Source organism: Fistularia commersonii, chromosome 6 (assembly GCF_037954325.1).
Source record: "Fistularia commersonii isolate RoL2024-O1a breed Wild chromosome 6, RoL_Fcom_v1.0, whole genome shotgun sequence".
Taxonomy (NCBI): domain Eukaryota; kingdom Metazoa; phylum Chordata; class Actinopteri; order Syngnathiformes; family Fistulariidae; genus Fistularia; species Fistularia commersonii.
The window spans coordinates 17432378-17444634 of NC_141289.1; the positions used below are offsets into that span (position 1 = coordinate 17432378).

General features: G+C 39.0%; 1 protein-coding gene across 2 annotated transcripts in view; it reads right to left on the reverse strand.

Annotated features, from left to right (window-relative positions):
* The window catches only part of LOC147233543 (inactive dipeptidyl peptidase 10-like), a 144524-nt gene that overhangs the window by 92966 nt on the left and 39301 nt on the right, over positions 1-12257 (reverse strand). The window contains exon 1 of one of the 2 annotated variants that reach the window (XM_086148461.1): positions 1761-1865. The exons of the other annotated variant lie outside the window; for it this stretch is intronic. Within the exon in view, the coding sequence (XP_086004587.1) occupies positions 1761-1817 (57 nt within the window). The 5' untranslated portion in view covers positions 1818-1865. Of the gene's footprint in view, positions 1-1760; positions 1866-12257 lie in introns of those variants that run through there. 2 annotated transcript variants of the gene reach the window in all.

Below are 12257 nucleotides of genomic sequence, written 5' to 3' on the forward strand. Positions count from 1 at the left end.
ATATCAGTGGCTGAAAGAGCCTGGAACACTGTTATTGTTTACCTCAGTCTGAAGACAATTTCCTGCACGGAGCACAATAATAAAGAACAAACACAGATCATTGTCGTTCTTTTGCCATTCGGCGGAAAGGAAGACCAAAGTTGGTAGATTCCAGTAGCAAGATATGTGTTCCTACCTGGGGGGAGTAAAATATTTGCTTCACAGATGGGATTTTTATTTATTGATTTGCTTAGGATTTCATTTTGATTTGAAAGACCTGTTTGTTTATGTGAAAATAGGATAGAACGTCAAAGGACATTTGGATTTGAGGTTACACAAAAAAATATTTATTCTAATATTTTTAATATATATATATATATATATATATATATGTTTGGTTTTTTTTTAAATAGTATAATATTTAAATTCGTAATATTTAAAAATATTTCTTTCATGTCTGACGAATCGTTTGACTGTTTTCTGAAGGAATTAATTAGATAATAGATCTTTAAATGTCAGCTAATGATAAAAATGCTGATTTTTTGGGGGTTTGACAACGAGCAAGAGGAAATTCATAAATACCCAAAACACAAAGATATTCAACTTCCCGCGATGGAAAGGTAAACAAATGAAAAAAAATTCACACAAAACTAACTTTTGAATATCCAAACCACTCAAAAGTTAAAGCCGAAAAATTAATAACTGCTTTTTTCTTGCAATGGAGAAAAAGACATTATAAGTTCGCTATTAGCAAACACTGCGAAATATTCAAATTTTGAGCCAAGTTGTATTTTGTTAAAATTCAAATGGCTCATCAAATTGGAATTTTTGAGTTTCTTTACTTCTTTTATGCCAATGAGTTAAATGATATTTAGAAAATCTCCCTCTCTTTCTAGCATTGACACACCAGTGAACCAACTGACAATAATATTAATAATGATAACAACCAAGTTCTAGAATTACATATCCAATAAAAAGTAATATAGCTGATTTCCAAGAATTAAATTTAATGCCATGAGCTGTTTTTCTGCTACATCCTCGATGTAAATACTTTGTGACTTGAGTTATCCTCTCATCTCCAGAGCCAAACGCAAGAGACACTGTACATTGCAGATGCAGCCAATCAAACAGCATGTGTGTGTGTATGTATGTGTGTGTGCGATTTCTCCAGCCTTACATCAGTGCACGCGGATGTGTGTGTCGTACACTGTAGTCCTGCATCATCGCACCGTGAAGCCGCTCTGGGATCAGTTTAACGCGGCGCGTCCTGCGGAGCAAAAGCGGAGGAGCCGCTCAGATGTCTGGCTTCAGAGCAGCTCCTCCTCTCTGATAACGACTTTACTATGATGCAACGCATCACGCAGCGTGGGAGCATCGAGCCACGCACCTGATCACACACGCACACGCAACACGCATTTCCCCCCGGAAACCAACAAAAAAAAAAAAGAAAAAAAAAAACTTCGACTTGCAGCAGAAAACGATCATAAGTTTGCAGAAAGCCTGTTAACTCCGTGCACACTTGCACACACTTTTGCGCGTGTATGCGATTAACTTAAGCGTGGCGTGGGGGTACAAAAAAAACAAAAAAAAAACACACACAACATGAGGAAACGTGGAGGAAATCAGGAAACTATCAAAGCATCCTTTCAATACTTCAAATCTCATTTATAACCGTCCCATTGAAAGACAACTGTTTCCCTCCACGTCACATGCAAGCGCCTGCAAACAGGTCAGAATCCACGGGAGAAGAAGGCGTGTGCGTGTTCCGTGTCTGCGTGTACCTCGTCCTGCTGTGCATCCTTAGGTTTCTTCTTGTTGGGTTCCTTGGAGGCGGTCATGTTGTCTCCTCTCTGCCTCTCCCGGCACTGACATCCAAATCTGCCTGCCAGTCGCTATACAAGCTGCAGCTGCAACATTTGCAGGGAATATCTGCACAATCCACTTCCGGTTTTTGCTGCTTTCATAATAAAAGCTTTTTTTTTTTTTTTTTTTTTTTTTTTTTCCTTTCATGGGGAGCGGGAAGTCTATTTTATCAAGTTAAAGCATATTAATATTCGAAAACAAGCTTTGGTATGTGTCATTTTTTTACCTGATAAAAAGTATTGTCATTAATTCCTTCAATTTATTCATTGTTCAACGTGATAGTTTATCCTGCACCTCCGGGTCAATTGTCAGACTGTTTTATTGGTTCATGACTTTTTTTGTTGCTTGATAAATTAATAAAGATAATCAAGATTCAAAATGTTTAGTGTCACATGTACAGTTTGGAAACATATTTCCATGTACAATGACATACTTACTTTGCTGTTGGATTGACAATAAATAGATTTTTTTAAACACTACTTTAAATATGGACGTGTTGGCAGCGCAAGTAAAACAATCGGTTTTGTTAATCATCAATAAACTGTCTAAACAACACGTGGCCAAATGTCTTTTTATGTGTCCGGTGAGAACATGATAAAAGGTGTGATTGTCTTAAAATAAATAAGTCAAGCACGTAGGTTGACAATAAACTACATTTCCTACAATCCATGTGGGATCAAGTTACCCGCCATTTGATGCAAACCCACATCAACGCAATTTTCAACAAGTGGAATTGAGAAATATAAATGATCCCTGATGCAGATGCAGATGGAAGGTTGTTTCAAGAAAGATGGGAAGGCAAATATATGTTTGTGCTTCAAGGAGAAAAAGCCAGTATGTCTATTGTGTTATGAGGCCGTCAAAAAATAAAATCTTGATGCCAAACACGGAGCTAAGTATGCCAAAGTCAGACTTTTAGCCGGATCCTAAAAAAAATAAGCAACACCCAGAAAGCTAGCTTTGGAACAGAGCAACTATAAAAAAAAAAGTCTTTACGTCTATGCAAATCAATATGCAACACTTTGGATTTCAATGAGTAATGAATTCTGAGTTATTTAACATTAAGGAGTGGTTACATTTATTTAACATTACATTTGAATACATTTATATTGTTACCGTTACATGCGGCCCATTGGCGGCAACCATTATGGTGATGTTTGGTGAAAATGAGCTTGACACCCCTGGTCTAAATCATTTTTTACATGGGTTTTTGTGTATTCACTTTTCTCGAGTTACTTCTTATATTATTATATGATATATTATGTAAAATTTATACTATATTCCGATTTTTTTTAAGGTACACAAAAAAAATTATCTTGCACACTGGAAATGCCTTGAACACACAAAAAACAGACGTCTGATGCTAAAGTTTGAAATACATCAAAATCAGAATCAGCTTTAACGCCCGAGTATGTTCACACATACATTATACACAACGCTCAAAATAAAAATGCTAATATAAATGATAATAATAATAATAGTGAATAAAATACAAAGTGAAGTTGTGATGGGAAAAATATTTTTTTTGTGTGAAATTATGCTTCCCTGTCTGAATACTGTGATTACTGTGTTTTCCGTGAGACTCGCACCTTTTGGGGCCTTAAAAAAAAAAAAAAACATCCAAAGACGGTTCCGACCATTCTGACTATTATTATTATTCACCTACTTTCTTAAAGAAGCCTCCAAAAAAAAAAAAACTCTAGATAAATGTTATCCCAAATGAGAACAATTAATAAATCATGCTTAAAAGTTTTGTTCAGATTTTTACTCAGCGCTAATTTCTTTGATCCCGGAAAAAACTTTGCCAAAGTAATCCCGGTGCAAGTTGAAGTTTTAAAATCCATTTGAAGCAGGTTTGGTGAAGTGGGTGGTACATTTCCTTTGCTTTAATGGTCTCATTAAGAAAGAGGAGACCACTTCTGAATACTGACTGGTTTTTGCACTAAACTGTACAGAAACTTCTGCTGCTACTCTCTATATTCAAATTCAATTGATATATTAATACATTTCAGGTTTTCATTCTGTTCAATTGCTGACATCCTTTCACCTCAGTACCGGTAGATTGTATCTGTGCGCGGGTTTACTTTGTAGTTTAATGTTTATTTTTTTGTTTATCGTGCATCTTTCTGCTAAGGCGCACTTTATTATTATTTTGTTAATTTCATGTCACTGTTGGAAAATGGGAAACGTCTTCTCCATTCCTCCGTAACTTCAGTTCACGTGGAGAAATCGACAAGGAAGCTGACTTTCGACTTGACTATGCTTGTAAGACCTGCTTCGTGGAGCCGTTCGCAGAAAAAGACAAAGATTTGTAAATTAGCCAAAAAAAACAACTAAATTATAAAAATACAAAAAAAAAAAGTTTGTTCTGATTGCAAGTTTATATCGCCTGCTTCTCCATAGTATTAAAGAAATAAGATATATCGATGAGTTTGGGGGCGGAGGTAAAGAAACAAGTTCAAGCAGGTTGGAACGAGTGGAGAAAAGTGTCGGGGGAGCGATGAGATAGAAGAATATCATCCGGAACGAAAGGAAAGGTGGACGAGACAGCGATGCTGTTAGGTTTGGAAACAGTGACATCGATGAAAAGGCAGAAGGCAGAGATGGAGGTCGCAGAGATGAAGATGTCGAGGTTCACTTTGGGAGTGAGCGGGATGGATAGGATCAGGAATGAGTCCATCAGAGGGACGGGACATGTTCAATGTTTTGGAGAGAAGGTCAGAGAAGCCAGGCGGAGATGGTTTAGTCGTATGCAGAGACGGGATGGTGAATATATTGCTAGATGGATGCTGTAATTGGAGGAGCAAAGAGAAGATTTCTGGATGTAGCGAGAGTGGATATGAAGGTAGTTGGTGTGAGAGAGGAGGATACAGAGAACAGATGGAGAAGGTTGAGTCGCAGTGACGACCCTTGAAGGGAAAAGCTGAAAGGAAAAGAAAAAGATGAGTATGTGACCCTAAAATATGTATGTGAAAATATAAAAAAAATAAAATAAATATGTATAAAAATATGTTATCTGTCCCTGGAAATATATCTATATTATGTTTAAACAACAGCTTTTACACGGGAATTACTTTTGTAAAAAAAAAAAAAATACAATCTTTATCTTTAATGACATGTTTCGCTTGAAAGTCAGGCAAAGCGTGGATCCCTTTTGATCAAGTATGCTTTTATTTTGAAGGACTGAATACTTCCAGTCCAGTGTGTGACTTGCTGATAGTGAAGGTCTTTTGTTTTGTGTGTGTGTGTGTGTGTGTGTGTGTGTGTGTGCAGGATGACTGGAGCACCGCTCATCACTGCATGTTTATGGGCGTCGCTGTCCATGGTGCTGAAACGTGTTTCCGTCCGGGGAACCATCAGGCTTCACGCTGACATAGAATCGATTCTCCGAATCTTTACCGGGCAGAGAGAAAATTCAGCTTTTAAACTTTCAAACCAAAAAAACAACAATAAAAAGAATGCTTAGATTTTAAGCCAAAGCAGAATCTATTAAAGAAAGCCCTTTTTTTTTTTTTTTTTTTTGACGATCGCTTGGAAGCCTAATTATCGTTGTTTGTGAAGCCGCCCGCCGAAGTCTTCGGAAAATTAAAAGGAAAATGTGCCTTCTTTGTTATTTCTGTTTTTGCACGGGGGAGAAGTCTGTGTTAAAAAAAAATTAAAAACCAAAAAAGTAAAAAAGCAGAACTAAACAGGATAACGCTGCAAATACGTATCGGTTTGAAGTTGCTTTTTTATATATAATAAGTTCTTTTCAGATGGCTTCACAGTGATTAATGATTTTTGGAAATGCTTTTATTTGAGAAAGAAATTGTCGTTCTGTGAATTTAACCTTTATAAAATGTAAAACATTACAGCGTGGTGAGTTGAAATAACCACACCATATTTGCTGTTGTGTTTGCTAAGTGTGGCTCATTGTAAATAACTCATTTCAGACAATGCACATGCAGCCATTTATTTTGAATCATTTAAATTCAATATTTTTTTGGAACAATTTGAAACCAGTGGTGAACTGTTACTTTTAGTTTGAGTCATTTTAAAAATGACTAAATAAAATATAACCCTGTAACTGATTATGCAGCACGCAGCCTTGGAGTAATCCTGCCGCCAGCATGAGAATTTTTACCGTGTAGACGTTTTTTTCCGCTCGTACTTAGTTACATGTACAGGTACTTATATTGGGCCTGAGACAACGCGATGATGAGCAGATATAGAACTCAAAAATGTTGTATTTTAGAGCATTTTTAAAGGATTTGAATGCAGTCATCAGCGCAAAAATAAAACAGGCATGTTCCCGTGTGTTCGTACATATGAGGCAAAAAAAAAACCTGCAAGTATGTCAATATGTATGTTTCTGTTTATATATTCACATGTTTACAACATGTATTCGACACCCGCGGCTCTTTGTTTATTCTATTATTTATCTATTCATTTATTTATTTGTGCCAAACAGTTGATGCCATTGTCTGACTCATAACTTCACAGATGGACCAAGAGCTGCAGCATTTAATGCATTCTTTTCTTGTTTGTTTGTGATTTTTCCAGGAAACTACTAATACCACCACCAGATCAAACATCACATTTTAAGCTTAGATTTCTTTCTTTTTCCACACAGAAGTGTGTGTGTGTGTGTGTGTGTGTGTGTGTGTGTGTGGCAGATGGTTCATTTGATGACAATGGGAAAGCTAACAACTTTCCCATTTACAGCTTCTGGCCTTGGCGATGCTGTAATTGTGGCGTTGCATGTGGGGAATCGACTGGTGATCTTTTTAACTCCGTCATAGCTTCTGCGGTTATTACTGAATTTGCATGCAATTCAAGAATTCCTCCAGCTGGACGTGAGACTTGGTGCTGCCTCTTCATGGCTGCTGGAGATGCGCCAACCTTTCTGGTCTACGTGTCCATTCGGTTTGATATTTAAATGTCATGAGGCTGACAAAAAAAAAAAAAAAAAAAAAAAAATCTATAAAGGAAGTAAAATGACAAATATTGTTTTTGTCAGGAAAATTAGTTTCCTTTCGATACTCAAACAAATTATTCCTGTGTGATAATTGTCTTTCTTATTTAGATGATTTTGTGATTACTCTACTCACCTTCAGCTTTTGATGATTTTTAGAAAATATTCTTGGTTATTTTAAATTATTTTTTATTTTATTTTAATTAATGTCTGTGGTTAATTTAATCCCTTGTGTCTTGATTCATTAATTTATTTCTGCCTCTTTTTCCCACCGTTTGTTAGTGTGCGGTTCTCTCTATCCATGGCCACAAGGGGATTTAGTGAGCCCTCTAAGACGATTCAAACCTTTGCCAGTGGCTTCAGTCACTAAAAGAAAAGTTTGGATCTAAATTAAAAAATACATGAAAACTGGGGGCAGGGTGTGATTTAATATTTTGTGTTCGACTTTCCGTTAGCATCCAGGATTAATAATAGCGCGCTTTGCCTCAATTATGATCCCCTAAATCACACCGTCGTGATTGAATGCCTTCGATATCAAATTCCAATGTAAGGTTTCTCAGTTTATGCTTCTTTTATTCCACAAATCATAAAACTATCTTTATTTTTTGCAGAGAATTTAATCACATTCCGAGATCCCCACGGGGGACCACTGTATCTTACAATTCTGTCTGCACTTTGTGGTATTTTTACCTCAGATGGAGCCACTCTAAGATTACAGCAGTGTCACTTCTGGGACTGGAAAGCCATTCTGCGATAGTATTAGAATATCCCAGAGAAATGAATGATGGGATTATAGCGGCGTGTGTCGTCTGAGGCTCCGTATGAAATCCCTCCAGAGCAGGATGAGGCGAGACAATCGAGCAGATCAGTAGCCGGCTGGCCTTTCCCGCTGCCGTGTTACTGGATGCAAACCGATAGGTGTCACTGAGAAAGCCCTTAAGACACCGCGCGCACACGTGCACGCGTGCACGCGAGCGCTTTTCACACCAACCCCTCGAAAAAAAAAAAGATAATGGGGGAAACGACAGAAAGCACACAAATTAAGACAGAGGAGTGGACGGAAAAAGACACACAGCCTGCGGTTATTTATCTGCTGTGTGCGCTCTCGTCTTTCCGCACTAGTGAGGACCGTGAGCTTGCCAGAACAGACAAGGCACAGAATGGGGATTTGAGTTTTTATGGATTAAGTGTAAAGCCTTGCTCAGGAGGACGTTTATTTCACGGTAATGTAAATACTGGAAGGGTTTAAAGAGCTTGGGTTTTAAGCCAAAATGCTGCTCCTCCAGCCAACAACAACATGATTGATTAGTGTGTCACTTGCAATTTCTGCTGGATCTCCGCTCTGATTCACACACTCGCCCCCTTTTATTGGAAATGTGTGACAATCTAGTGTGACGAATGAGAGGAAAGAAAAAAAGAAACAACAGCAGAAAGTTTCACCGAGGTGTGGGGCGATATCATTATCTGTCCCCCAACATGTATTCAGACGGAAGGCAGACAGGAAGCAGACATGTTTTGTTTTTTTGTTTTTTGTTTTTTGTTCCTGGAGCGTTTACTCTGTAAACAAAGCACAGACGGAGATTCAGCATCTCACTCTCACTCACGCCAGTAGAAAAATTTAAAGATAACCTGCTGAAGTTTTTGGGGACGTCTTTGACGGGGAGACATAGAACCCGGGGAGGAGACGACACACAGAATGCATACATGACCGCCGAGCTGGATCCGACACCTTCCCGCCGTAGGGGTGGTAGTACCAATAACGGCGCCATCATGCCGCCTCCGCTCCAAACCGCTTTTATTAGATCAGGCCGATGCGGGTTTGTTTCCTAACTAGTGCTGTAGCATTCCAAAACACTCCGATTCTGGTTGCTCCTTCATGCTGATATTGAGCCACTAACAGTCAAACTAGCAGCCCTTGAAATTTCCAGTGCAGTACCTCCCCTCAGGGTAACAGTCTGCAGTGTTAGCATGGCAGAAAAAAATTGCTTTTATTTGATATACAGTTCAAGAACCGCTCATCCAAACAGCTTCCAGTGTGGTATTACACCTTCGAGTCAGTCTCGCAGGATACACACCAAGTTTGAAATGAAAAGCAGCCTGTAGTCGGCGATGATAAATATCTCAAACGAACGCACGGTGAGATTTTTGCGGCATAATAATTCCAAGAAAGAGAAAAAATTAGTTAGTTAGCAAAAGTGTTTCACAAGGCAGCAGAAATACACCCCCACCCCACCCCACTCCACCCTCGGAAAAAAAAAAAAACAAGCTTAATATCATAAAAGGTTAAGGGTGTGTAATAAGCAAATCCTTCTTTAGAAAAATGCAGAAATTGTAAAAAGATGAAACAACAGGAAAACATGAACTGAAATTATTCACAAATAGGGTTTTGAGCATGTCTTGGAGAGGTTCAAATGGAAAGTAACCCATTAAGAAGCCGCACCACAAATCCCTATCCGGTGTCTCGGTGTCTCCGACGGCGTTCTACGTGCACTAATGTCCGGGACCAGAAGGACGGATGGAGACGTGCACTCATCAGAAGCCATTTGCGGCTCAACAACAACCTTGAAGCGATCAACTACCCTGGCTCGTAGCACGGCGGCCAGACTGTAAACACTCAGCAAGGTCACTTTTCTCCAATTTCTCAATATAATTAATTTGGTTTAGTTTCGATAGACGGATGGATCCAGGGTTCGGCCACAATGACCACGATATTTTAACATAAGATATACTTTATTGATCCCCATGAGGGAAATTATTTTGTCACGGCAATGCAACAATGAGAAATTCAACAAATATGAGTACAAAAGAACACATCCTAGATCCGAATCAAGGAAATATTCACATTAAATACTTTGTTCTTTACATAGTTGAATGTGCTCAATGAAATCAAATGTTTGAACCCATGGAGGTCTGGATTTGGAGTCAATGAAATTTGCACTCAAAATGAAAGTGGAAAAACTCACTACAGGCTGATAGAATGTCCTTAAAAAAATGTCAAAATGAATCGGTTTTGCTTCCTAATTGGAGTTACATTGTGTTGTTGAAGTGTTCCCTTTATTTTTAAGAGACGATTAAGCGATAGCAAAAGACAAATAGACAGTACAGTAAACAACAAGGATGAGAATAGACAACAGAATGAAAAAAAAATAAGACAGCAAGGGTGAGAATAGAGAACAAAAATAAACATAATGCGAGCGGAGTGACACCAACAAGGATTAAGAAAAAAAATTAAATTAAAAATGAAATGTTACTCTTGAAAATGAAAATTCAATTTTTCAGCCAAAAGGACACCTTCACCTGGGATTCTGATTCTAAAAGTTCAGGCAAGGTAATGAGATAAAGTCTGTTAGAAAGATCTGGCTACAGGCGAGGGATACGAGCGGAAGTGGCACTCAAGGTGATAGAATCTTTAATTGACTCAACATTATTTGCAAAGCGAGATAAAAATCATTCCGCAATCTGCGTCACTCTCAACCGAGACACGGGCACGGGCGGGAGTTACCGACTAATCAACAGTTTTAGATAAAATGATTAGATTATGCTAACGGGCGAGTTGAAGAAAAAAAAAAAAAAAAAACAGCTCTCACATCCTTAGATTGCGATCTTTCCTTCATTATGTCATAACGTATTTGGAGACCTGATTTTTTTTTTTGTTTTTTTGGTCCTTTCATGCGGCCGTCCCTTTAGCCGAGCCAGGCCTCATCTTAAAATGAGACATCGAGTGCAAAGAGAGAGAGCAAACCGGATCAAAGCGGTCAGCCGGTTCACCGGTTGTGCGAACGTTTCAGCGGTTGGACAAAGCAGAACCCGAGAGGCTCCCGTCGGCGACGATGCGGGCTGGGTGTTAATAACGCCTCAAAACTGACCGGTTACTGTCACAGCCTCTGATTCTCACCGTTTGATCAAAAATAAACAGAGGGTCCGGTGTGTCGGTGGATATTCGCTGGAAGCGCCGGCTCGAATGATATTTTTTTTTAGCTAGCGATTACTGATATCTGGACTTCTCCCAAAACTCTGGGGTTCGACTTACATCGCAAGCCATTCCACCACAAATCCATCCTCTCAGTGTTTTTTCTCTGATGGCGATGGAGAGTTTTGATTCAGTGGATGTTCAGTCAGGTGGAGATCAGCCTGAGCCACATTACGGGAACCACTCAGCGGCGGCTCTGCTCCTGTGGACTTGTCCAACAAAGAAACTATTTTTCTTCTCGTATCTCAAAAAGAATCATCCATAAATAATCCAATTTTTTTTTTAAAATGCAGCAATTTCCCACAATAACAGAACAGCTGTGAGTTATCATTAGAGGCGGTTTTAAATGACAACAAAAAAGAAGAGAGATTAAAGCAACACGGTACACGAGTAATGTTAACCGAACTGACTTTTTACGCACGCGCAATCCATGATTTGTATTTTCAGGTACGCTCGCTGTTCCTACGTCCTCCGTCTGAACTTCGATGTCTTTGGACGGTGAAACTCGGTTAACGTCTGTTGTGTCAACGGTGTCGTCTAACGCGACCGATTGATTTTTCGATTTAGATACCGAGGACGGGAGATGTTTCTATTTCATTTATTTCAAGGTGACGTCCAAGTTCAGACTCATCACCGTCCTGAGGGCAAAGCGACATCCAGTGCAGCCGCTAAAAATGTCAGAAAATGTCAAAATAGTGCCAACAATAATACCGACCAATTAATCCATCTGACTTTTTTTTTTAATTTTTTTTTTATTTATTATCTTCAGAAACAATTCCATCATCTGAAGGAGTAAAGCTTACAAACCCCCCGCATCCTACAGGCGCGTGGGGTGTTATTTTATTTCGAAAAATCAAGAACCACTCACAGAGAGCTTCCCTCGATCTCAGTTTCCCTTATTTGTCAGTTCCTTATAATGATGAGAATCCTTTTTTTTGTTTTTTTTTTTAGTTTCCAACGTCTGCCGAGAGTTTTTCATGGCCACTACTTGTCACCCGCAGACTTTGATGTGTGATTTGTATTAGAAGGACAAATTTTGAGCTTTTAAATGACTGTCTTTCATCACGGGACCAAATGTGGACACCGTTGTTTCCAAGATGAGTAAGATCATATTTTGCCGTTTTATCTTCCCCAGCTCTGATCTTCGAATTGGAAATGGCTATCCGCGGTCTTCATTGATGGCCTCATGCTGCTGAATTTCCCTCCGAGATGTCTGGAGCAGACAAGCACGTTGAGCGGCATCTCTTCTTTATACCGTTTTTTTTTTTTTTTTTATGCGATATGACAAATTGAGATGGAAAGATGCTCCGAAAGATGTATTCCCTTTCCGCGATCTTCTCTTATTTCATCTTAAAGGGTTAAGAAATGCCGCGGTGAATAAAAAGCAGATGTTTTGATGACTCCGGAGTCGGAGCGTAATGCAAGCTTGATGGAAATACGAAGAGCGGCGCTCGAGCGGAACGCGGCGGCAGAGGTGAGAGGCCAACCGGA